Source organism: Anabrus simplex, chromosome 5 (assembly GCF_040414725.1).
Source record: "Anabrus simplex isolate iqAnaSimp1 chromosome 5, ASM4041472v1, whole genome shotgun sequence".
NCBI lineage: Eukaryota > Metazoa > Arthropoda > Insecta > Orthoptera > Tettigoniidae > Anabrus > Anabrus simplex.
The window spans coordinates 379,534,924-379,561,201 of record NC_090269.1 but is presented as its reverse complement, the minus strand read 5'-3'; the positions used below and the strand labels follow the sequence as shown (position 1 = coordinate 379,561,201).

General features: G+C 39.2%; 1 protein-coding gene across 1 annotated transcript in view; it reads left to right on the top strand.

Moving 5' to 3' along the window:
- The window catches only part of Tsp (Thrombospondin), a 182,167-nt gene extending 167,580 nt beyond the window's left edge, over nucleotides 1–14,587 (top strand). Inside the window, exons 21-22 of the mRNA XM_067147719.2 lie at nucleotides 4,309–4,546; nucleotides 12,145–14,587. Coding sequence (XP_067003820.1) covers nucleotides 4,309–4,546; nucleotides 12,145–12,233 — 327 coding nt within the window. The 3' untranslated portion in view covers nucleotides 12,234–14,587. The remainder of the gene's footprint in view (nucleotides 1–4,308; nucleotides 4,547–12,144) is intronic.
- The last annotated feature ends 11,691 nt before the right edge of the window (nucleotides 14,588–26,278 follow it).

Below are 26,278 nucleotides of genomic sequence, written 5' to 3'. Positions count from 1 at the left end.
ATATTGACTGCATCAACTGTACTTTCTTAGATACTGTTGTATTCCAGTCAGTCATTCCATTAAAATGAAAGAAGAGTCTTGGAAAATATAAAATATCAAGAACATCACTAAGTGATTTGCGTAGACTTGAAGATGATTTATTTTCTTTTTGGTCAACAAAGTGACTGTACAAAATATCCTTACTTTTTATGTCTCTGCAGTAGCAGAGTCAAGCACGAACAATAGGCAAGAAAAGATTGACCTCCATACGAATATAATATGGTGATCAGAGAACAAAATGTAATCAACAAATTTCTGGTACCACAAGTCAAATCGATCAGTCAATCAGTCAGTCAATCCATCCATCAGTCAGTCATCATTGATTTGCATTTAAGACTGTCGCCCAGGTAGCAGATACCCTATCTGTTGTTTACCTAGTCTCTTCTAAAATGATTTCAAAGAACTTGGGAAATTTATCGAACATTTCCCTTGATAAATTAATCCATTTCATAATTCCTCTTCCTATAAATGAATATTTGCCCCAATTTGTCCTCTTGAATTCCAACTTTATCTTCATATTGTGATCTTTCCTACCTTTAAAACCTTCACTCATGCTTATTTGTTTACTAATGTCATTCCATGCCATCTCTCTTCTGACAGCTCAAAACATACCATATAGTTGAGTAGCTCGTCTCCTTTCTCCCAAGTCTTCCCAGCCCAGAGTTTGAAATATTTTTTTGGAAATCACACAGAACAAATCGTGCTACTTTTCTTTGAATCTTTTCCAGTTTTTTTTATCAAGTAATCCTAGTGTGTTAGGATCGTCCTGACCCACCACTACATAGAGCAAGACCTGATGAACCAATTCGTAAAAGCTCTGAATAAAGACTGTTTGTGGTGCACTGAATAGATAGCACATAAGTGGACAGATGTTCCTGTGGAAATTCTTGATGGTCCACAGATCAGACAAGACCCACATTTCATAACATCACAGTCACTTAGATAATTTTTTGGACAACCTTGGTGACTTTTCAAATCAATCAATCAATCAATCAATCAATCAATCAATCAATCAATCAATCAATCAATCACCACTGATCTGTATTTAGGGCAGTTGCCCAGGTGGCAGATTCCCTATCTGTTGTTTACCTAGTCTTTTTTAAATAGTTGCAAAGAATTTGGAAATTTACTGAACATCTCCCTTGGTAAATTATTCCAATCCCTAACTCCCCTTCCTGTAAATAAATATTTTCCCCAATGTATCCTCTTGAATTACAACTTTATCTTCATATTGTGATGATTCCTACTTTTGAAAACACCACTCAAACTTATTCATCTACTAATGTCATTCCACGCCATCTCTTCACTGACAGCTTGGAACATACCACTTAATTGAACAGATCGTCTTTCTCCCAAATCTTCTCAGCCCAAACTTTGCAATATTTTTGTAACGCTACTCTTGTTATTGGAAATCACCCAGAACAAATCGAGCTGCTTTCCTTTGGAATTTTCCCAGTTCTCGAATCAAGTACTAGTAATCCTGGAGAGGATCCCATACGCTGGAATCATACTCTAGTGGGGAGTCTTACCTCTCCTTTATATCTGTACTACAACCATTGAATCACTGCTGGTAGAATAGCAGAGAGAAGATGAAGAACAAGAAACTGTTGCAAAGGTGGTGGTGGTAATGTTTATTTGAAGAGGAAGTTTGACTAGGTAATCATCCTCTCTTAATAAATTAAATGGAGACAAAAATTAAAATAAAATAAATCTATTTATTCAATGGAGGAATTTGAAAATGAATTGCAGAGGAGAGAAGTAGGAGGAAAGAAAAGATAGGAAAGAGAAATGTACAATAGAGGTTAGGAAAAGGGAGGTGGAACTGGGTAATGGAAGGGGCAAAAGGGAGGAAGAAGTAGAATCTGCAACTGGCAGGAAAGCTAAGGGAGACCAGGAGTATAGTGGATCAAGTGAGGTGGGTGGGGTTGAGGCTCTGTTCATGAGGGACTCCATTGTTAGGCAAGTGGGGAAAGTGTGTGAAGGAAAGGGAACCAGTTTCGAGTGTTATCTGGAATTACACTAAGACAGATATTGAGGAAAGTAGAAGGGAAGCAGGAGACTAAGGAGAAGGTGGTAGTTTTTCACAGTGGTACCAACAGTGTGAGGCAAGCAGGTATAGGTACCACCATAGACGGAGATGTGTTGAATTTGGTTAATACATATTAGGAAATGAAGTCAAAGGAAGTAGATGGATTTTGTTACTTTGATAGCAGAATAACTAACAATGGCAGAAGTAAGGAGGACATAAACTGCAGACTAGCACAAGCAAAGAAGGCATTTCTCAAGGAAAGAAATTTACTCGCTTCAAACATTGACAGGGAATTAGATGTTTTTGAAGATTTTTGCCTCAAACATGGCATTGTATGGAAGTGTATTATGGACAATAAATAGCTCAGAAAGAAAGAGAAAAGAAGCTTTTGAAATGTGGTGTTAGAGAAGAATACTGAAGGTGAGATGGGTAGATCGAATCACAAATGAAGAAATACTCATTTGAATTGGTGAGAGGAGAATGATTTGGCTAAACTTGACCAGAAGAAGAGATAGAATGATTAAGACACCCAGGACTTGTTCAGCTAGTTTTTTGAGGGAATTGTAGGTGGTAAGAACGGTAGGGGTACAACAAGGCGAGAATATGACAAGCAGATTAGAGTAGATGTAGTTGTTATGTAGAAAGGGAAAGGTTAGCACAGAATAGGGGCACACAGAGAGTTGTATCAAATCAGTCTATGTACTACTACTACTACTACTTTTTTTTATGGCAGGGGAAAATCTTTTAAAGACACCACTCTGTGTGAGAGTTGGATATCAGAATGGAGTGATGTATATTATTAAGTTCTTCCTTTCTCTTCTTTTTCCTTCATCCCCATAATGCTTGTCGCCATTGCCTTTACTGTGTTCCAGGCAAACGGGCTCTCTAACATAATCTGAACCAGATTCCCTGGCGTGAGTCGTCAGCCAAGTTGTTGGCAGGCTTTCCTTCGTTCTTCTTCCCATCGAACACAGTAGAAAAAAGTGTGTTCTACTGTATCCCTTTCAGAACAGTACCGACAACCATCTCCCTGCGTCTTTCCCATCTTCATGGCATATACGCCGAATCTTCCATGTCCTGTCAGGATCTGCGACAGATAGTAATCTACCTGCCGATGTCTACATTTAAGCCAGTCTCCTATGTTGGGTATTAGCTTTTTTGTCCATTGGCCAACATCGGTTGTGCCATCCCATTGGTCTTGCCAGTCTAGTAAGAGTTGGTTCCTCAAGGCTTTCTTTTCTTCAGCAGATATAGTCGCACCCCTTTCATGCCAAAGTTTTCTCTCTACAATGAGGAGGTCAATGGGAATACTGGCAGCTACAACTTGTAAAGCTGCTGTCGAAACAGTTCGATATGCACAGGTAACTCTGAGCAGCATTTTCCTCTGTACTCTTTCCATGGCTCTTTGGTGAATCTTCCTCCTGAGTGCATTGTGCCAGATAGGTGCAGCATAAAGTAAAATGGAATATACTGCAGAGCACATAATCTGTCTCTTAACTGTTCTTCGTCCCCCAATGTTAGGCATAAGTCTGGCTAATGCCAATGCCTTCTTCTCTGCCTTTTGGGTTACTGCCTTCACATGTGCACCAAATGTGCAATTCCTGTCAATAAGAACCCCAAGGTATCCTACAGACTTCCCTGGGATAATCACTGTATCATTTAATAAGAAACTGACATTTTTCCAATTCCTGGAACCTTTCAAAATTACAGCCTCAGTCTTATGTGGAGCCAATCTCTATTTATTATTTACCATCCAAAGGTTAACTCGTCTCGGTGATTCATTTACTCGGAAGGTCAGTTCTTCTACATTCTCTGCTATTACCACTATTGCAAGGTCATCTGCATAACCAATAGATGTTGTCCCTTTTGTCAGCTGCAGGCGTAAGACACCATCATATAGAATGTTCCACAAGATGGGTCCTAGGGCAGATCCCTGTGGAACGCCTTGCTTTAGTGTTTTGTGTTTGAGACTGAGTGTCTCTGATACATAGAATGTTTCTGGTTTTTATTACTGTATTATACTGTCTGATTTTGCATTTCCAGGAGAGACATTTGTGTCCTTTCATTAACTGTCTAAATAGTATTGTTATTTCACTCATATCAACAATTTCTCATGGTTGTTCGCTTCAAATATGAGCAGCACTCTTTCAGTAGATGCACATGTGTTTCTTTCTGGTTTAAAATAAATTTGTATTTTAATTACTTCAGTTTTAATGATACTTTGTTATACTTTGGTACAGGTGAAACTACTATGGAAAGATCCCCGCAATGTTGGCTGGAAGGAGAAGGTTGCCTACCGCTGGCTGCTGCTTCACCGACCAAGGATCGGTCTTATCAGACTGAGAATATTTGAAGGAGAGAACATGGTTGCTGACTCAGGCAATGTATACGACTCCACACTGAAGGGTGGGCGACTTGGAGTGTTCTGCTTCTCTCAGGAGATGATCATCTGGTCTGATTTAGTCTATCGCTGTAATGGTGAGTAAACTGAACACAATATTTGAATTTGACAATGAAATGTCTTTCCTGATTCACCTAATCATAGAATTTTCATAAGGTTCAGACATTCCTCGACAGGGCTTGGTAATAGTTCCAAGTAGCAGTAGTTTAAAAGGTAAGTATAAGAGAGTGCCAGGAGCCCTAATGTTGCCATGATCAATAAAGACATGTAGTGGTGGTAGTAGTTATGAAGGTATACAACCCTCTGGTGTTCTCTCTCTCTCTCGAGGCATTCATTTATTAGGGATGTCCAGGTCCCTTTTAGGAGGGGGGATGCTGCTTTTGAATGTTTATTGATTTGATCAGACTCACAGAATTTGCCATTGAAAGAGATTTTAGTGGATTTGTCAATTTATTGCACTGTAACTGGCTTGAAATTCTGTGTGATGTCCTCTTTGCTATAATATGCTCTGGCTGGTCTTGAGTCATTTGCTTGTAAAACCGTCTGCATGTATTTTTACCTCATCTACATAGGGATGTCTCTGGGGGAAAAAATCTTCCTCGGATTTAAAATCTTATACAGATGGTGCTTCACATCTTCGATTCTCTTTTTTCCTTGTTCCGAAAAATATGCTGCCTTACTAGCACTCCTGTAGATCATTGAGTAGGTTGGAAAGCCTTTTCCTGTCATTTAAATAGCAATGCCAACTCTGAATACCTTTAAGCTCTGGTTTGGAGTACCTCACAATTGACTTCCATTATTCCCTGTTTTCTGCTGTGGTGTCTCAATGCAGATTGCCCCCGTATAGCCATGCAAGTCTCCTTCCAGAACATTTCTGATGGGCTCATCATGCCCATAGTACACCTCTCCTTATTGTTTCTAATGTCTTCCTGGATTATAACTGCATGTTATTCCATTTGTGTTATTTCTTCTCTTCTTTCTATACCTTCTGGTTGTTTCTCTTGTGGTATGTGTTTAGTCACAAGATATATGAGGAGCATTACTTCAAAATGTATTAAATATACTAAAGGCCAGAATACGGTTTCCCACCAGTTATGATATGCTCTTTAATAATGTTGAGTTGGCTCAGATCATTTTGTATTCTTTCCCATAGAAATTTAGCACTGAAAAACATGATTCAGATCAAATCATATTATGTGCACCATAGCAAATGGTTCAAAACCTATTATGTTTTCATGCTCCAGTTTATTGGCTTCAAAACAAACTACAGTACCAACTAACATTTCCATGATTGTCATCATCTTTCCTGTGAGAAAAAATTCCTTTTTAATTCCAAACGGGATTTTTGGTGTTGTAGAAAAATCTCATTTTGAAGGGTTCTGACATTGTTACACTCAAGGAATAACAAGAGGTCTATCAGTCTGTGGAGATTGTAAAACATCTAGGCAAATAATGAGTTGAAAGGGATTACAAGATACTTGCCAAGCAGTTTAAGAAATTGGAAGCGATTAAAGAAATGAAGAGAGTGATTTGGAAGAAAAGCAAAAAAAAATGGTCAATCCTGCGTTACAATAAAAATGGAGTTGATGTACAGGTTTGATGACTTCTGAAAGTGGTTCGTAACCCTTCTCAAGCAAGGCTGGGTGAAGTATATGAACCTCCTGTAATTGATAAACTAAGAGCATTACCTGATGCTAAAAACCGGATGTCGAGAACCTGCTGAAAAGATTTGGAGACAACTGGAAATAGTTTGATAGTTTGCAGTTTTATGTTTCAGCACTAAACATCAGTTTAACATCTGGTAGGCCAACTCATGATGACAATGACTGACGGTTTGCACAAGGAAGAAGGATTACTTGCAAGACTGTAAAACATCCATATACCATCAACAGTGTTCTAATAATAACTTTACTTACAGTATATGATGCGCTGTATCAAACAATAAAGTCAATAAAAAATACTCTAGAAGTAAATGTACATTTCAAATCAATTATGTAAAAAATGGTTGTATCAAAACATATTTTGTTCAGTGAATTGGTTCTAAATATATTAAGTGAAATTTTCCAATTAGAATGGTGCCTTCATGTATTGGGAAATGATTTCATTCGTAACTGATTCTGGAATATACCCTCATTACCTAGATATTGCCGTTTAGAATCTTGATATATTTGATTAGGAGCCAACGGCCGTAGTCGTGCTGACACACTGGATCCTGTGGGATCTCTGAAGTTAAGCAACATTGGGTGTGGTCAAGATGTGGATGGGTTGCCACGTGCTGTTGGTGGGGGGTAAGGGAATGGAGGAGCGGAAAGGAACTGGCCACACTACCGTACGTAAACTCCGGCTCAGGCACACCTCTGCGGAGGTTGAGACCTGCCTTTGGGCAGAATACACCCTTACCTTACTTTACCTTAATTGATTAGGAAGTAAAACTTTTTTTAGCTTCCTGTAAAATTATGATCTGTGCACTTAATACAATTTGAAATGATGCTCCTCATAGAGAACCCCAAATACTTGAAGAATTCAGTTTTCTTCAAATCTCTTCCATAAGTGCCATGCAACAGAATATGAATACATAAATAGTTTCTCTGTGAATTTGAAAAAAAAAATGCAGTTGAAAAGTTCTTTACTGATCTATTTTAGGAAAAATGTGTTGAAATTTCTATAACTTACAACAGACTGAACCAAAACTTATAAACCTCTAGTAAAAGTCACAAACTGGCTATGTGATTTTATGCTGTCAAATATGTAAACAGTTTTCCTGAGTTTCTTACATAAATTGATAATGTGTGTTTTCCATTTCATGGTAGCATTAACAAATAATCCCAAATACTTAACATTATCCACTTTAAGAATGTTGTAGCAGTTTGGATGGTAAGGAGCCTGTTTCAATTAAACTTGGTGTAGAACAATGAAGATATCAGTTTCATTTCATCACATCTGTCTATTTGTAAAGACTGATTTTTAACATGATTACATCTCACTCTGCAGGCCTGCTTGCACAGAAAGTTGGCGTTACAAAAATCAGTGTGATTATCACAGGCTGTTTCTGGCAAACTATAAGTGATACATTCCATATTTTGATATCGTTAAGAAATTCAAACTCTTACCTAAATGTTACAAGGATGAATTTAGGATGATGATCCAAATTTACTCCTCAGGGCTCATGCTTTGAGTGCTGGATTATGCACCCTTAGTACAATTAGAAATGCTGTAGCGAGTGAACACATTGTCCGATTTAAAAGATTCTGATCCCATTTTGTTTACAAATAGACAGGCTAAGAAGTACAAGTGACATTATAGCAAATACAAATCGGCCCTACAGTTTTTGAATAGATGACTGAATATCAGTTTTTTAAAATCTGCAATTTAACTTTGTAAAAATCAAAATAAAGGGAGTGTAAATGAAGGAAATACAGAATTGTAAAGCATATCATATTGATCACTTAACAGTAGGTGTGTTGAAACATTTCGGAAACAGAGGAATGAATTACCCAGTTAGACAGTGTACCTTTGTAATGTAAGAGGACAATGGCTGGGTGACCTTCTCCCAGTTGAGAAGAGAGAGAGGGTGTAAATAAAATATGGGTGAAAATGAAGTTCTAATGGAAGCTGCAAAAGAAGTAACTGGAATTAGAAATTCCAAACAAATTAGAAAAGAATGGGCAACAGAAACCATGTTGAAGAAGCTGGAATAATGGGAAAAATGCAAGAATGTGAGGATAGGAGAAGAGATAAAGATGCATAGACCATTGAAAAATGAATTAAGAAGAGAAACTGAACATCATTCATCACCTATCTGCATTTAGGACTATTGTCCAGGTGGCCAGATTCCGTATCATTGCAAGAGAAAGATGGATGGAAGAGGAATGTGATAAAATAGAGAAACCAGAGAAAGAGGGCAAGTTCGAGATGATATGCCAATTAGCCATGGAGTACATGTTTGGAAGTAGAGAAAAGAAGTACAACATAGAAAGAAAGGATGGCACAATAGCTAAATGACATCAAGAGGTGCTGAATAGATGGTATGAATATACTGAGCATCTGTACAAGACAGATCAAAGACAATATGAAATAGAGATTGAAGAGGAGGCAAGTGTATCAGAGGATGAAAAAGGGTGCAGAATTTTGGAAGTGGAATTGGAAAGGACACTGAAGAAAATGAAGAATCGTAAGGCATATTGGCATCGAACATTTATCAGCAGAGGTGTTGAAACGTTTGGGAAACAGGAGAATGAATTAGATAGTGTACCTTCATAATGTGAGAGGACAGGTGATCTCCAACAGTAATGATATCAGTTAAGAAAAAGAAATATACCCAGAAGTGTGAAAAATTCAGAATCATCTGCTTAATTTCTCATGCAGCCAAAGAATTACTGAGAGCGCTGGGAAGAAGGCTGAATGACAAGCTAGACAGTTGGATTGTAGAAGAAAAGTTTGGATCCCATAGACATAAAGGAACAAGGCACGCTATTTGTTGAGGACTATACATTGAGAAAGCAACGAAATGTATACTGTTTTTATGGAATTAAAAAAAGCCTTCAATATCTGAATAAAATTCTGGAAAACTATGATGCTAACATGTTAAAAGCTATCTCTTATTTATCCAAAAATGTACTTGTCACTTTACTGACAAAGCTATACTATATGTAATGTAATTATTGTGTCGCCTTAACAAAAGTATGTACTGCACTGTCCCTATCATGAGCCATAGGTTCATGGGACCTTTCATCATCAATATAAAAATAAATAAATAAATAAATAAATAAATAAATAAATAAATAAATAAATAAATAAATAAATGGAAAAAGTTGAGGGACATACTAAAGATGAAAGGAATAGACTGGAAGGATGGAAGACTGATCCAGAACCTGTATTTACAGCAGGAGATAACAGTGCAGATTGGAAATGAGATCACAGAAGAAAACAATATTGGAAACAGTGTTAGGCAAGGTTGCTGTCTCTATACCTGAAAGAGATTACTGGAAAATGTCTGGAAAGAAAAGGAGGAAGAGAATAGAGTGTATTAGGTGAATAGACTCTAAAAGGAATGTTAGAATACCCGAATGAACCTTGTGAGGAGTATGAAATGGGAATTAACAAGAATAAAACAAAGAGTATGGTGATCAGAAGGAGAGGGAAGAGGGCTTCCATCAAGATAGGCAATGAAACAATTTAAGTGCTACCTTTCAAGTACATTGGCAGAATATTAACTGAAGACCTAAAATGTCACCATGAGGTGAAAAACTGTATTGCTGTTGCTAAGGAAGCCTACAACAGGAAAAGGAGATGCTTGTATGGGCAGCTGAATAAAGGACTGAGGAAAAGACTTGTCAAGTGCTTTGTCTGGAGTGTAGCACTCTATGGAGCAGAGATATAGACACTGAGAAAGGAGGATGAAAGGAGACTGGATGCATTTGAGATGTAGGTGTAGTAGAGAATGGAAAAGATAGGTTGGAGTGAGAAATGCATAGGTGCTAGAAAGAGTGGTAGTGGTGATTATTGTTTTAAGAGGAAGTACAACTGGACAACCAACCTCTATTAACACTAATCAGAGGGGGAAAAAGTGTAAGGGGTCCAACACTTCGAAAAATGAATGTATCGACCAAGAAAGACAAGGGCCACGAAGGGCGTGAAAATAAAAGACTTCCTGTGCCTTGACACCAATACTGCCGGGGTTAGAAAGGAACAAGAGTTAACCAATGGAAGTCAGATAGATAGGATAAATGAAAGTGAAGAGCCTAGCACAAGTAAATGGAAGCAGTGCCAGGACTCAGCTAAGGGCCCCATGATCGGCAACCCATGCTCCCAAGTTAAGAGACCCTGCGGTCCCTTTTAGTTGCCTCGTGTAACAGGCAGGTAGTGGTGGTGGTGATTGTTTTAAGAGGAAGTACAACTAGGCAACCTTCCTCTGTTAACACTGATCAGAGAGAAATAATGGAAGGGATCCAGTACTTCAAAAAATTAAGGTAATGGCCAAAGAAAGACAAAGGCCATGAAGGGTATAAAAATGAAAGACTCCCAAGGCCTTGCTACCTAATACCGTCAGTGTCGGAAAAGAACAAGAGTTAGCCATGGGAGATCAGAGAGAATAGATGAAAGTGAGGAGCCTGGCATAATTAAGTGGAAGCCATGCCAGGACTCAGCTGAGGGCTCGGTGGTCGCCAACCCATGGTCCCAAGTTAAGAGCCCCTGGGGCCCCTGTTATTCAGCTCTTACGACAGGCAGGGGATACCATGGGTGTATTCTATAGCCCCCACCTACAGGGGGCTTACAAATAGAGAATTGTGGCAGTGTTTGGTATATACACAGAGGTTTGTAGACTGAATTCTGAAGGGCATAACAGTCTATGTGTATGTATGTATGTATGTATGTTATATATTTATTGACTTGATAATTGCCCACTATGACACCAATCATTTCTTACTGTAGTTATTACTGACCACTAGCCTGCCTGGTGGCCATGATGGTGAAGGCATCAAGTTTATATGGTCTGACACTGTGGTTTGATGGTTCAAGTCCAGTTGATGGAGAAACACTCACCATCAGACTGTTGGCTGGCAGGGTAGGAGAGATGGTGGTACACAATTTCTAATCACTAGATCGTGTACCAAAAGCCTGGATTCAATTCCAGACCTCTCCACAGTATTCATACGGAGTAAGGATATACGCCGCTGTTGATGGTGATTCATCCATTGGATACCAATATAAATGGTCCGTTATTGGACATTATAAATTTTCCACCATTGGCACTGCCGGTGGCTCCAATTAGCCTACGCAGTGACCTCCACGGTATGCGCTAGCCATGCGTCTTGGTGGGTGTGCTAGATACCAATTGATGAGCCCAGCCTAGCACACGGGGAGGTGGGTGAAACGCTGGCAACCAGGAATGAATTAGCTGGAAAATTCATAATGTCCAATAACGGACCATTTATATTGGTATTATAAATTTACTCATTCCGAACAAATATTTCAGATTCCCTATTGGAATCAACATCTATATCATCTGATGGCCAATCAGGCATCAATTTTTGGTAAAGAGACAAAGTCTCTCATAGTGCATTGGCACTGCCGGTGGCTCCAATTAGCCTGCGCAGTGGCCTCCATGGTATGCGCTAGCCATGCGTCGTGGTAGGTGTGCTAGTATCAACTGATGATCCCAGTCTAGCACATGGGGTGCAAAACACTGGCAACCAGGAATGAGTTAGCTGGAAAATTTATAATGTCCAATAACGGACCATTTATATTGGTATTATAAATTTACTCATTCGGAACAAATAATTCAGATTCCCTGGCGATATTAAACATGGATTAGGCCCCTTAGTGTTATTCGACATGAGTAGGTTATGTGCCGACACCAGGTGTTACCGTCTCCCTACCTTGTTATCATCATCCCACATCCAGATGAACAGGTCACCCATGAGACTCAAGTAGAAAGACCTGCATCAGACTAGCTGAACATGTCCTCGGACACTCCCAGCACTAAAAGCCATTTGATAAACCAATTAATTGGCTACCTGAAAAATAAAATTGTATTGAACTGACCAAAAATTCACTAAAAGTTATACTTGTGCCAGGCGACACTGTCTCAGAAATTCCACCCGTATTTTATTATTTGTTTATAGATGACGTACTGTAGATGATCCCCAGTAATACTTCTTTTATATGATTGCAGATAATGTTCCTGAAGCCATCTATCGTGAGTTGCCAAGCAGACTACGGCAAGAAGTTCACATTGATAACTCAAGACCACCACACCCATAACACAGCAACATTCTCTGCATGTATTTATTTGTACAATATTTAAAGTTCGCACAAGGAACATGACTATTCATTCTATTTTTATCTGTAAATATTCTGTATACAACATAAAACTTAGAATATGGTGTTATCATGTACTTTAATGAAGACATAGAAACTACTTAATGTTGTCTTCAAAGTCAGTGACATGTCATTTGTGGTAGAAGTTGACAGTGTGATTGCAGTTCATCCGGATTCTGAACATGAATGTGTTGTGTGCTGGAAAGAAGTGCACTAGACTCTCCGTAATCTGATCATTGATTGCTTCCTTGCACAGAGTTAGTGAGGCTGCCAGATGTGTCCGAGAAATTCAGTTGAATATTTACTGTATTTTATTAAATCCAATGTTACGATCTAGCATTTGTATCTCTAAGTGAAAAATAATTAGTCTGAGTTTCCTACATGCAGTTGCACATCCAACATTGTGTTCAGCAGCAATTGCTTTCTGCGAAGAACCTCAGCATATCTTGTCTAAATTTTCCAGTATCTGCGTCATATCTAATGTATTGTACATTTCGTTGGAGCCATGATAGTGTACTGTAACTGAAGCTACAATCTCAATTAAAATTGCTGACTTATTTTTGGCATCCAGTTAACATTGTGCACCTGCACTATTTCAAATGAAGTCGCTCCTTTGAGTCGGCATTATTTAAGACTCTCAGAAAAATAATCAGTCAGTTGTGGCTATATAATTATAAAATTTTATGTAAGTAGTATATTCAAGAAGAATTAGTCCATCATATGAAATCCATTAATATGACATCAGAACTAGCTGAGTGCATGTGCTTACCAAACATTGTTCCTAGGAAACTCCCATCACAAAGGTAATAACCAAATCAATTGAATTTAAATGTTTGTGGTAGTACTACTTACTGTGGCACACAAGCAAGTGAAGTGTGGTAGTAATATTACTATTACTGGGTGCATAGTGTCTGTAGCATAGCTGTCAATAGTGTTTCATAACAGCACAGAAGCTCATGTCTGTTTATTTAACATAATGGCTAGAGGCTAGATTAATGAAGGCTGGGCTACCGAGGGCTGGATTAACAAGAGTTGAGTGTGTTAACAGGGTAGAGGGACATACTAGGAGAACATCCTTGTAAGTCAGGAAAGATTCAAAATTCCATTAATTAAAACATTCTGACACCATCTATCTAGTCCAATCCCTGACATCTTTAAAAATTTATCTATGCAACACAGACTGATAATGTTGATAAGCCACAGCATTTTTAATAATTATGTTCTATTATTGCATACACTTGTCGGCTCCGCAGTATATGGGTAGCGTACCAGTTTCTTACCCTAAGGCCCTGTTCGAATCCTGCCCAGGTCAGCGACTTTTACTTGGATCTGATGGCTGTTTTGAGGTCCACTCTGCCTATATGGTTACAATTGAGAAGCTATCTGGTGGTGAGATAGCGGCCCCAGTCTAAAAAGCCAAGAATAATGACCAACAGGATTTGTCCTGCCAACTACATAACACCGTGTAATCTGTATGCCTTCGGGCTGAGCAGAGGTTGCTTGGTAGGCCAAGATCCTTCGGCACTGTTTCACCATGGGGTTTCGGTTTGGATTGCATACACTAACTAGAATGCCTTCATAAATCCAATAAGTAATAGAAATGGGCAGTAAATTAAAATTTTTCTAATTACTCCTAAATATTGCCATAAAGTATACAACTCTTCACTTTCTCATTACCCACTGCTGTCACTAAAATCAAATTTCAGTTTGCCTATAAAATTACAATATAAAGTTTAAACTCATTCCAGCATTAAGTAAAACTGAAAAAGAAACACTAAGATTCCTGGACTAAAACCAGTATTCTGACACTATGATTTATGAATTAGATAATGTGCAAGGTCCAAGACAAGGATGGCGAACCATTGATGTGAGTGTCACTCTATAGGTGTCACACAAACACATTACATTTTTGGGTTGAAAATCTAGCATTATTCAAACCTAACATAAATTTCATGGAGCTGCTAAGATTAAATAGCAAGTTTCAAAATAAATACTACCATACTAGACAATTCAAAATAATAAACCAGACTTTAACTGGCACACACGAGTTGGAAAAGGTTTGCCATCGCTGGCCTAGGTTGTATACTTGATTAAAGTAAATGACTGTCATAAAATATTTCAAACTTTATCATTAGTTTGAGCACTGCTTAAGAGAGACTGGAAATTCAGAAGGGATCACAGAGTGATAGTCAACCATATTATCCCACAATAAGCATACACATATTCAAAAGCAAATATTCCTCCTTGATTGCAGTACACTTAACTCAGACATGTTAACTGTTTCATTCACAGATGATTACATAAAAAAAAAAGAGTATAATATGTTGCATCATAATTCAAAGATTATTATGTATGTTACATTAAAAAGAAAAATAACAGCAGTCTTTCATCATTCCTAGTCTTGTATAAAATGGAATGTGTAAAACTGTTAGGGGTTGATTAGATGGAAGTAGTATGCTCAACTCAGTTATTTCCTTGCCTGCTGTTTAATTTTGTAATTTCATATGACTTAGTTGTGAAAAACTTGGGTTCATAAAAGACAAATACTTTTTTTTTTTATGAGAAGGGACATAAAATGAAGCACTGTTTGAAGAAGACCATTCAGGATGGCACCAATACCTTAACATTGTATATATCATCAATATATCAATCCCCAGCAGCTAGATTAGCATATATCTCATGCCATATACTTGGTTTTATTAAAAACCAAATTTTCATTTGCCTTACAAGTATTCATTCCATAGAAAATTCACATTGTTAATCATTTTTAACCAAATTTTATGTTTTATAAATAACATGTCAATGTGCAAAGAAAGATCATATCAGTAAAAGTGTAATATAATTTTGTAAGAAATTTGCATTAATGTCCTGAATTCTCTGTTGATTTAAAAAAAAAAGGAAATATATTAACTTTATTACATATGCCTTTTCATTATCCTACCTTCCTCCAATATACTTTGGCTGCATTAATGACTATTTATTTTACAATTGGCTTTACGTCGCACCAACACAAATAGTTCTTATGGTGACAATGGGATAGGAAAGGGCTAGGAGTGAGAATGAAGCGGCCGTGGCCTTAATTAAGGTACAGCCCCAGCATTTGCCTGGTGTAAAAATGGGAAACCACGGAAAACCATCTTCAGGGCCGCCGACAGTGGGGTTCAAACCCACTAGCTCCCGATTACTGGATACTGGCCACACTTAAGCAACTGCACCTATCGAGCTCGGTAATATGAGGAGGATGAAAGGAGACTGGATGCATTTGAGATGTAGGTGTAGTAGAGAATGGAAAAGATAGGTTGGAGTGAGGCTACTGTTGAAGGAAAAGTAGAGTAGGCTACATTTCCACTGGAATAATTAAGATCACCTTTGAGATGCAAATACACTGAGTGGCACAAAAAATGCAACACCCAATAAATGATGTGTGGCCTAATTATTGTGTAATTACCGTATCTATTTAATCAAAGTGAAGCACTTCAACCAATCTTTTAAGACTAGGTATGTTATTGGCGTTGCTTTGCGAGTAAACAATAAAGTTACAGTTATAGATACGAATAAAGGTTTCCACCTGTTCAATACAATAAAATAGTGAAATTATTAAAATATCACATATTTATTATCTGTCATTTTGGGACCGGTTTCGGCACCTTCCTGTGCCATCATCAACTATGAAATTGTTGCAAGGTTTTTTAAGTAGCTACACGAGATACTTGTACTAGTATCAGAACATGAACAGAACCTTCTATACTAAGCTGTAAATTTTACAATTACATATGTGACTTAAAATCTATGTAATTCAAATACATATACTAGATTAATCCTTGTGGAATAATAGACACGTCATAAAACATGTATGTACATGTTTAAAGCTCTTTGCGTTAGTAACTATTTTAAAATTAATTATAACACCCAGTTTTGATAAAATCTTTCTTGTAGGGCAAAATTCATAGCTATAAAGTATCTACCAGTACAACTAGCCTTAAGGAGTAATAAGAGTATTCCTTTAAAAATTTATGTCCTTAGGCACTTTCCAAAATGCTAAACTAACAGCTGATTTCTAGAATAGTCCATTTTTTAACATGAAACAGTTCCTCATAATAAGTATTTAGCAAAAACCGGAGATATAACGTAATTTCATATTACAACGCAAAGGAGAATAATACCACTAACTTTATGACAGACCTTGAACTTGTTTTGTGCAATACACGAAAATCAAACTCATTGCTTAGAGAAGATAACGTGGAATTTTTAAAAGATAGCAATATTTATAGGAACTATACATCTTTATTGAATTGTTACAATTTTTACCCCTGCAATAAAAGGCTACCAACAAGAATAACACCCACAAACTTTAATTGATCATATACACTCAAACTTTGCCACTGCTGATTATGGACACGTTCTTCGCGGGGGTGGCAGTATTTGAACAAATGTTCTGCCAAGTACCCTATGAAATGGTCCTTTCTGCGCCCTGAGGTGGGTAGGGATTCACGAAAAGTCCTCCACTTTCTCTCGATAGTGTTCGTGTGAACGGAGAGATCTTCTCCAGCGAGACGTTCCTGGTTCACTTCGTGGACGAGTCCGCTCCTATTTGTGTCCAGATATTGAATGGAATGATTGATTGACCTTCAGGTGGAGAAAACCCTCATCCTGAAGGCAGTCATAAGCCCGCCAACAGTCTGATACAATCGTTGGCCCGGGTAATATATGCTCCCTCATGACTTGTAATAAGGTTGCACTGCTGCGAGATTCCACTGGCACGAGAAAGAATTTCTTGTTGTTTTCCCTCTCAACACCACCGAACACCCACTGGGCCTCCACTCTACGACCACGGTTATGCTTCCTTTTGCCGAAATTCACCTCGTCAATCTCAATCACAGTGCCTATTCCTCCAATTCGTGTTGAATTACGTGTGGCCCAATCTTCACAAACTTCTCGGCAATAACTCGACCAGTCACACACTATCTGTCTCGGAACTGCATTCGAGCTCGTGCTCAATGTATGGGTAATGTGGCCTGTTTGTTAACAGCCAATACCCAACGAATCGTACGATTTTTACGTGCGAAAGGCGAGCCTCCAAAAATGTACCTGTTTTAGCAGATAACTTAAACGAGCACTCGCTTTTCCTGCACCTGAACAACAACTTGGTTTTAAAACCTTTGACGTTCAATGTTTTTGCGCAAACGCCACAAGGAACGAAACCTTTGATTAGCCCGTGACTGATTACTATACGCGCACTTTTTCGGTTGTTCAGTTTAGCTTCGTCCACACTCAAAAGACTGATTTTATGATTACTTAAATTGCATCCACCACAACAAGGATCATATAAGAGAAATCACCACAAGCCATTCTTCTTCTTCTTCTTCTTCTTGTGTGTTGTTGGGCTTAGTTTTGGTTGTTGTTGTTGTTGTTGTCAGAGAGGTTATGGGCTCTATTATTTCACCCAGCCACTACACTTATTATCGTGATATTACACTTATAATGTGAAATCACACGCAATTAGTCCACAACGAAGGTCACACGCAATGAATTTCACTACGAAAGTCTCAAGAACAGTTGAGCATCAGGTCTATGTGCACATACGTAACGCGAAACATAACAAAGGAAGTGCGTAGAAGCAAAAAAAAAAAAAAAAAAAAAAACAGTGGAAGCAGGAGTATGTATCGGTGGAAACAAGAAACAGACAGTAATTTACAAATGAATATGAGAGTCATCCAAATATTGGTTGATAGCATGTATTAGAGCAGGAGACATATCGGTAAGCAAGCAGGAGACATTGGTGGGGAGAGCTTTCTGAAGACTGAGAAGACGAGAAATAAAAGCCGGACGAAAAGAATCATACACAGGGCATTGGAATAATAAATGATTTATATCAGCACTCAGAGTACCACATAAACAGGAGGAGTGGGGGGAGAGGTTAAAACGATGTTTATACACAGGAGTAAGAGCATGGTTAAAGCGAAGACGAATAATGTTGGTAATGTGACGGCGAGAATAGTTACCCTTCAAATACCAAGGATAGGGAGGAATACAAGGCTGAATATTGTAATAATAGCGACCTTTATAAGAAGCTGATCTAGTCCAATCTTCTTGCCACTGACCATAAGCATAATGTTTAAGAATTGGATAAAAATCGGGTAGAGGAACTGCAAGTTTAAGTAGGGATTTGCCATCACGAACAGCTCGCTTAGCGAATAAATCTGCCTGTTCATTCCCATAGATACCTATATGACTAGGGACCCAGACAAAAGTGAGAACCACCCCAGATTGATGCAAAGTATAAATGAGACTTTTAACATGATACAAATACCAGTTAAAAGAAATATGAGATGACTTGAGCGACTGAACTGCACTGAGGGAATCCGTATAAATAGCTGCATTAGGTATAGAATGATGCTTAATGTACATGAGAGCTTGACGAATAGCAAAAATTTCCGCAGTGTAGATAGAAAAGTCACTGGGTAAACGAAAGAGTTCAGCAACATTGGTATTGACAATATAGAACGCTGCTCCAACGCCAGAAGAGTTTTTTGAGCCGTCTGTATATATGTGGACGCCAGAATCACCTGGAGCAAAACGTAGCTTCTTAAAAGGAGGGCCAGTCAACGAAGAACCAAGAAGAGAAGAGGAAAAAGAAGATGTAGGGGAGATAATGATAGAAGGAACAAAAAATAAACAATCAAAATTTACTGAATAAACGGGGGAAGAAGCAGTGCGTAAGATAGTGTTTTTATAGGAAAGAAGAAATTGATATGCACACAACAAAGCAGGCATCTTACGACGGCGGACCTGTGAAAGAAGAGAATATTCATCTAATAACTGCAATTTAGGAAGCAATGGGTGTTGAGCCAGAGCAAATCTTTTAAGTAAATATTTAGATGTGATCATTTTACGGCGAATGGGAAGAGGGAGTTCACCGGTCTCGACAAGGAGAGCATTAGTAGGGGTAGACAACAATGCTCCAACACAAGTTCTCAGGGCTTTAAATTGTAAAGTATTTAAGTGGTTAAGAACAGAATCCGACGCAGTATCTATAACATGCGCACAGTAGTCGAGTCTAGAGCGAATAGTAGCGGAATATAACAACTGAGCTGTGCCAGGGTCAGCACCCCATGATCGTCTAGTAACCACTTGGAGAATTTTAATATACATATCAGAAGAATGACGTAACTGAGTAATATGATGTTTCCAAGATAATGAGCGGTCTAGCATAACACCAAGGTATTTATGGGAGGAACAAAAAGGAATGACATGTGAATCGAAAACAAGTGGCTCAGAGTTAAACCTACGCTTAGAGGTAAAAAACATTGCACAGCATTTGGAGGTAGAAAGTTGAAGACCATGGAAAGTAAGCCATGTAATGACTTGCTCCATTAGCTGATATATATGGTGACGACACACATCGACATTACTATGAGAGTAATAAAGAACTATATCATCAGCATAAAAGAGAATGCGAGCTTTTTGGGTAACCAATTGTTCAAGATTACTCATATACAGGGCGAAAAGCAGACCACTTAAAATGTCTCCCTGAGGAACACCGACAGATGACAGACGACAAGGAAGAGAAGAATAAGCAGATTTAAGTGAAAGTTTCCGATACGTAAACAAATTACTCAAGATGTGGAGAAAATGAGCAGGAAAACCTTTCTGTGCAAGATTAGTCCAGAGAAGATGAAGTGGTATGGAGTCAAAAGCTCCTCGTATGTCCAAAAAAATAGCAATAAGACAATCCTTACGAATTTGCGCTAATAAAATATCGATAAGTAAAATGTTAATAGCATCTTGAGCACAACGACCTTTAAAGTAGGCGAATTGATATTTGGGAACCAAATTATAATATTCAAGAGACCACAGGATTCGTTGAAGGAGAATTTTTAAAAACGTCTTGCGGATACACGAACCAAGGACAATCCCTCGAAAGCCGTTAGCGTCAGTTTGAAGTTGACCAGGTTTGGGGATAGGCACTAAAAAAAAATCATTCCAAGAGGTAGGAACAGAAGTAGTGAGAAGTATATTATTATAGAGAGCTAATAAAGCTTGTTTAGCACGTAGAGGGAGAATCCGGAGCATATCATATGGTATATAATCAGGGCCCGGAGACGAACTCTTTGCATTACACAAGGTGGCCTCAAGTTCAGAAAGGTGTATAGGTTGGAGTAATACAGAAAAGCGGGAAGAGCATGGAGACAGGGGGATAGTAAAGTCAGGCACGACATAATCAGGAGTGAGGGAGTTGAGAAAAATAGATAGAATCTGTGGAGGGGTGACAGAGGGTGGAATGTATTGAGAAGCTCGGGTAAGGGAACGAATTGCACTCCATAAGCGAGAAGACGAAGTATGAGCGTTTAGGGAGGAAATAAAAGATCGCCATGCAGCACGGCGTTTAGAAAGAAAAACTCGTCTAGTATGAGCAATATGTTGTTTAAGACGGAAATAATGGTGGGGGGCTAATGTTTTCCTATATATCCGGAATAAACGACGTCGTTTAAGAACCAGATTATGGCACTCCGAGTCCCACCATCGTAAAAAGGAAGAGGGGCGAGCAGAGTGGGAAGAAATAGGTTGATAGGGATGATAAAGATCGAGATAATCTTGTATAAATTGAAAGAGAGTAGAAAAGGACAAAATATTATCCGAAATAAGCTCAATACGATGGGTAACATAAGAAATAAAAGATACTCTATCAAAGTGACGGAAGGAGCGAACATTACTGAGACATGTAGGAGCGGGAGAAGAACGAGGAAACCTACCAAGACCATACGTAAGAATAATAGGGAAATGGTCGCTAGAATGTGTATCAGTAAGACGATGCCAAGTTACAATCGAAGCCATTGTAGGACGACATAATGATAAATCCACAGCGCTGGGAGGAGAGCCAGGGGGAGTGAGGCGCGTGGGAGAACCATCGTTTAAAATGACAAAGTCATGCAATTGGGAGGCGGTGAGGAAATAAGAACCCAGAGAAGTATCACTACTGCTTCCCCACATAGAATGATGAAGATTGAAGTCCCCTAAGAGGAGAAGCTCGTTATGAGAAGAAAATTGCTGCAAGAATCGACACCATTGAATGTGAGAAATAGAAAGATCTGGAGGGCAATAAAGGTTAATAATGGAACAGCGATTATATGAGATACCAATAACAAATGTATGGGGTAGACAATACGAGATATGAAGACGTTGATAGGATAAACTATGGTGAATAAATAAAGCAACACCACCGTAACCAACACCATCACAGCGTTCAACATTAAAGCCATTTAAATAAAACTCAGAGGAGGGGGAAAACCAAGTCTCCTGTAATGCTATAATGAATGGGGAAATTTCATTTATCAAAAATTGTAACTCATACCGTTTAGAAGAAATACTCCTAGCATTCCACTGCAGGATACGTAGCATCTAAAGAGAACATAGTGTGCACACAGTCACGAAGCTTATAAAGTGTATGTGCGACATGCGGCTGGTCCCCTAATAATTGAATAAGTTGTAGAAATAGTTGATGAATACCACTTTGGAGATACGCCTTTTGGCGTAGTACAGGGGAACTAGATGATTGAGAAGGAGCTGAAGGTAAATACTGAGAATTACGGGACGTAGACGGAATCGGGGACGGGGAGGATGAAGATGAAGTGGATGGAAGGACCGAGGTATGTGAAGACACTGGAGGGGGTCGGATGAGATTAAGATACCCAGACTTATCGAAACCAGGTGTTGGAATGGGACGGGGCTCTGTCATAACCACCTGAGTAAATTTACGTTTCCTCGGGGTTTCCACAGGTGAAGTGGAACTAGTAGCAGGAAGAGGTGGAAAAAGATGGGTATTATTGGACATGTCAAATTGGGTCGAGGGTATTCTAGCAGACGCCTCGGAAAAGGATAGATTTTCTGTACACATAAGCTTTTTAAGGGCAGTTTGCTGTTGATGAGTAGGGCAGTTTGATGAGCCAGTATAATGTTCCTGATGACAGTGAACACAGCGGCGAATATTTTCCTGACACTCTGATGTAAGGTGATGTAACGCGCAATGTCCACATCGGGGTGACTTAGCCTGACAGTTTTTAATCGTGTGTCCATATCGCTGACATTTTGAACAGATAATCGGGGAAAATATGAAAGGGGAAACCTCTAAATGCACTTGAAACAAAGAGACATATTGAGGAAGAGTCTGAGAACGAAAAACAATCTTAACTGTTCCAGTAGGAACATAGTTCACTCCACTGGGCTCCACAACCTTGCGGTTAAGCCGCTTGACCGATTTGACCCGAACATCAGATTTGAGGTATTTAAGAATGTCAGCATCAGAAACATCCTTTTCCACGCCGCGTATAAGTCCAACACGAAAGATATTAGAACTGGGAATATATGCTTTCAAGGAGTGAGTTGCAAGTATTGAATGACGTAGAAAGGAATTAGCTTGGATCGCGGAACTAAATTCCACCAATAATCTATTGCGTCCTTTGGGCGTTATACCTTTCACAAAAATATCATGATCGTAAAACAAGCGCCCAAGCGCCATGGGATGTAGCCCACCAATATTTTTCGACTTAGTTGATTCAACAAATACAATAAATGGGCCAAAATGAGCCTGTTGATAAACCTCCAACTCTTCAGGAGGTGGGGGAGGTGGAGGAGGCGGCTGAGCGGCATTAGACTGTTGAGGTTGTAAAGGCTGCTGTAATGAAGTCGTATTTGAAGTGAGATTAATCAAATCGGTTTGCATCGGCACAGTTTCTTCACGACCAACATTGGCATTAGATGAGGGATCCGGTGCCTCATCTCCTCCACTATCAGTATCCATCACCAAAGTGTACACAGACACACACTCGCCAAACGGTCACACACTACTTGTCACCGCAGGCAAACACCAGACTGCAACCAAAGAACGATCCGCACCGTACGAGACACACGAACGGACTCGGCTTAGTTTTGGTTTTAACCTTCTTCTACTTCTTGATATATGGTTGGGCTCTGTATATAACTAACACCCAGTTCCAATACTTTGTAAATGAAACACTGTAGAACACTCAGAAACAGTTAGTTATGGTGACTAAGAAAGACTTTATCACACAGGACAAAGATCACTGGTATGGGTGGAAAATTACATCTGTGGGTGTAAGGGTAATAGACATAGGAGTAAGCACGGGGACACAAGGTACTATATCTTCACGCCGAAGTGACCCATCTTGGCGTCTTCTACTTTGACATACGGAACGGGTCTACAATTGGGAAGGACAGACGATAGAACACAACAACTAAAGGATCGAGTATTAAGGATGGAATAACACAAATAGAGGGTTGGAAGGTAGATATCGCGCAAAGTGTAATGTAAGCTTACTTCTTCTTCTTCTTGGTGAGTTTTTGGACATCGTCGTAAGACGCTACGTCCAGTCACTGGTGTGCGGGATAATTAATGTCTAGGAGAGGTACCAACATTAGAAGAAAATAGTACACTACAAGATAGTAGGGTTAGCTATGTAATGAAGCTAATGACAGCCGGGAATAATGAAACTGAGGAAAATACCAAGAATATGGAGGCTAATCTATCGAGGACAACACAAAAACACTGGGACACAGGGTTCTAACGCTTCACGTCTGTGTGGTCTGCCACGACGTCTTACTACGAACAAAACAGACCGGACCACATATAAGGGTTAGGATGCAAAAGTTCATACCTATAGGGAAGGAAAAGGTTACTATTGGATGTTACAGGTAACTAAAAATTTAAGGATTAAGTCTACCACGCGAAAAGACGGTTGAAACACTAAACACGAAACATTTAACGGCAGTTAGTAACCCACATGAAGAAGCTTAGCTATGAATTCTCGACGGTGATGTTCATATGTCTGACACTGAAAAAAAAATATGGTTGACAGTACCTACTGCCCGACCGCATGGACATAAGTTACTTTCGATAAGATTAAGGCGATAGAGATGAGCAGGCGTACACACATGATTTAAGCGAAGCCGTATAATTGTAGTAATATGACGCCGAGTGTAGTTACCAAAAGCGAAACACAGTTTATTAGGAATATCAGACAGGAGTGTGAATAAGTGCTTACCTTTCAACGGGGAAGTTCGGCGCCATACTGCACACCACTGATCGTGGATGAAGTGACGACAGTGGTCCCATAAGTCTGTGTGTGAAACTGCGATATAGTAATCCAATCCAGAACCCTGGGCAGCCTCTTTAGCTAGGATATCCGCTGTGACGTTACCGTGTATGCCAGAATGGCCCGGAAGCCATGCGAATAATACTTTAACAAGTCATAGCTTAATTTGCGTAAATTTTTAATGTACCAATTATTGGTATGTTCGGGATTTTCTAAAGCCTTCAAGGTGCTTAAAGTACAAATGAGAGCTTGTGATATTCCAGAATATTTTATGTAAAACCTGTCATACGAAAATGAAAAGGGGATTGTAACCAAGTTTCGCTCAAGAAAATTACCACAGGATCAAAAGAATTTATTAAACTCACTAATTCATGTTACTTAGTTAATATGCTCCGACAATTCCATTGCAGGAGCCGCAAGTTTTACTTGACGGTAGGGGAAGATTCCACAACGTGAACAAGATCATCATATAATGATTTTAACTCTTTCTTCCATATGCCGGTTGTATCAATTGTTGCGATTACATCTGCAAATCTGTTAAAGAGAGGTCGACATAGTTCTTTAGGGTTAACGTTTGCTTTACCCTGTAAAGCCATGACAGAGGAAGATGACGATATTGGCGCGTGGGGATCCGAAGTTTGCCCTTGAGGACTTGGCTTCAGTGATGTAGAGGCAGTCTCGGTAGGAGGAGCAGGTATCAAACGCACTAGGGGAGTGCCAGAATGTTCTGGAACCGTTTGCGGATTACTTAGTAACCGCAAATATGATGCCCTATCATACCCTGGGGTGACAGGTGGACGGGGGGGGTTATTAACCACCATAGTAAATTTACGCTTTCGAGGATGAGTTTCTTCCGATGGAGTTGATCTAGTGGGTAAAGGAGGAAAATGTTGGGGTATCAGAAGGGGGTTAGATAGGGACTGTAATGGGGCAAAATAGTTTTTCACTTCAAAATAGGATTTGTTTTCAACACTCATAATGCGTTTAATTTCTTTTTGTTGTTTGTGGATTTCACAATGTTCTGCTCCAGCAGGATGATTTCCGCCACAGTTAGCACATTTAACGACTTGATGAGTGCAATCTTCAATAGAATGAGTAAGGGAACACTTTCGACATCTCGGCTCCCTAGAACGACAATTAGAAGCGGTGTGTCCATACCGCTGACATCGTTTGCATATTAAAGGAGAAAAAATGTAGGCCTGAACCTCTATCATGACTTTAAAAATAGACACGCTTTTCGGAAGGTGTTGACTCTCGAATACAACCTTCACAGTACCTGTAGGGATATATTCAGTTTTTCCGTCTTTAGATGAACACCTATTTAGACGTTGTACTTTCACTACAGGATAAGGTGAATCTAAATAGGTGAGAATGTCGGATTCGGAAATAGTAGTGTCGACTCCCCTTATGACCCCTACACGCTGAATATTCGAAGACGGAATAAAAGCTTTCAATTTCTTTTCTGCAAGAATGGGATGAGAAAGAAAGGCGTTTGCAGCCTTACTAGACATAAAAGTAACTTGAATTCTATTTCGTCCCTTCCTATGTATGGCCTTGACGTCACCAATTTGCCTCTCGTAGAAAATCCGTCCCAGTGCCATAGGGTGAATATGTCCTATTTTATTTGTAGAGTCAATCGATTCAACAAATACTATGTAAGGGCCAAGATGAGTGGTAGAATAGGTAGATACAGGAACTTGCGGGCGCTGATCCGAATCACATATTGTATCGTGAGAACTGTCTCGTTGAGTAACAGTATTATTAACGTCCATGGGTAAATCCTTACGCACGGCACCTTTAGCAATATCAGGAGGTCGGCCTAAAGGGCCACCACCACTATCTACAGACATAATAGTCCAAAAGGAATTACCCTATACT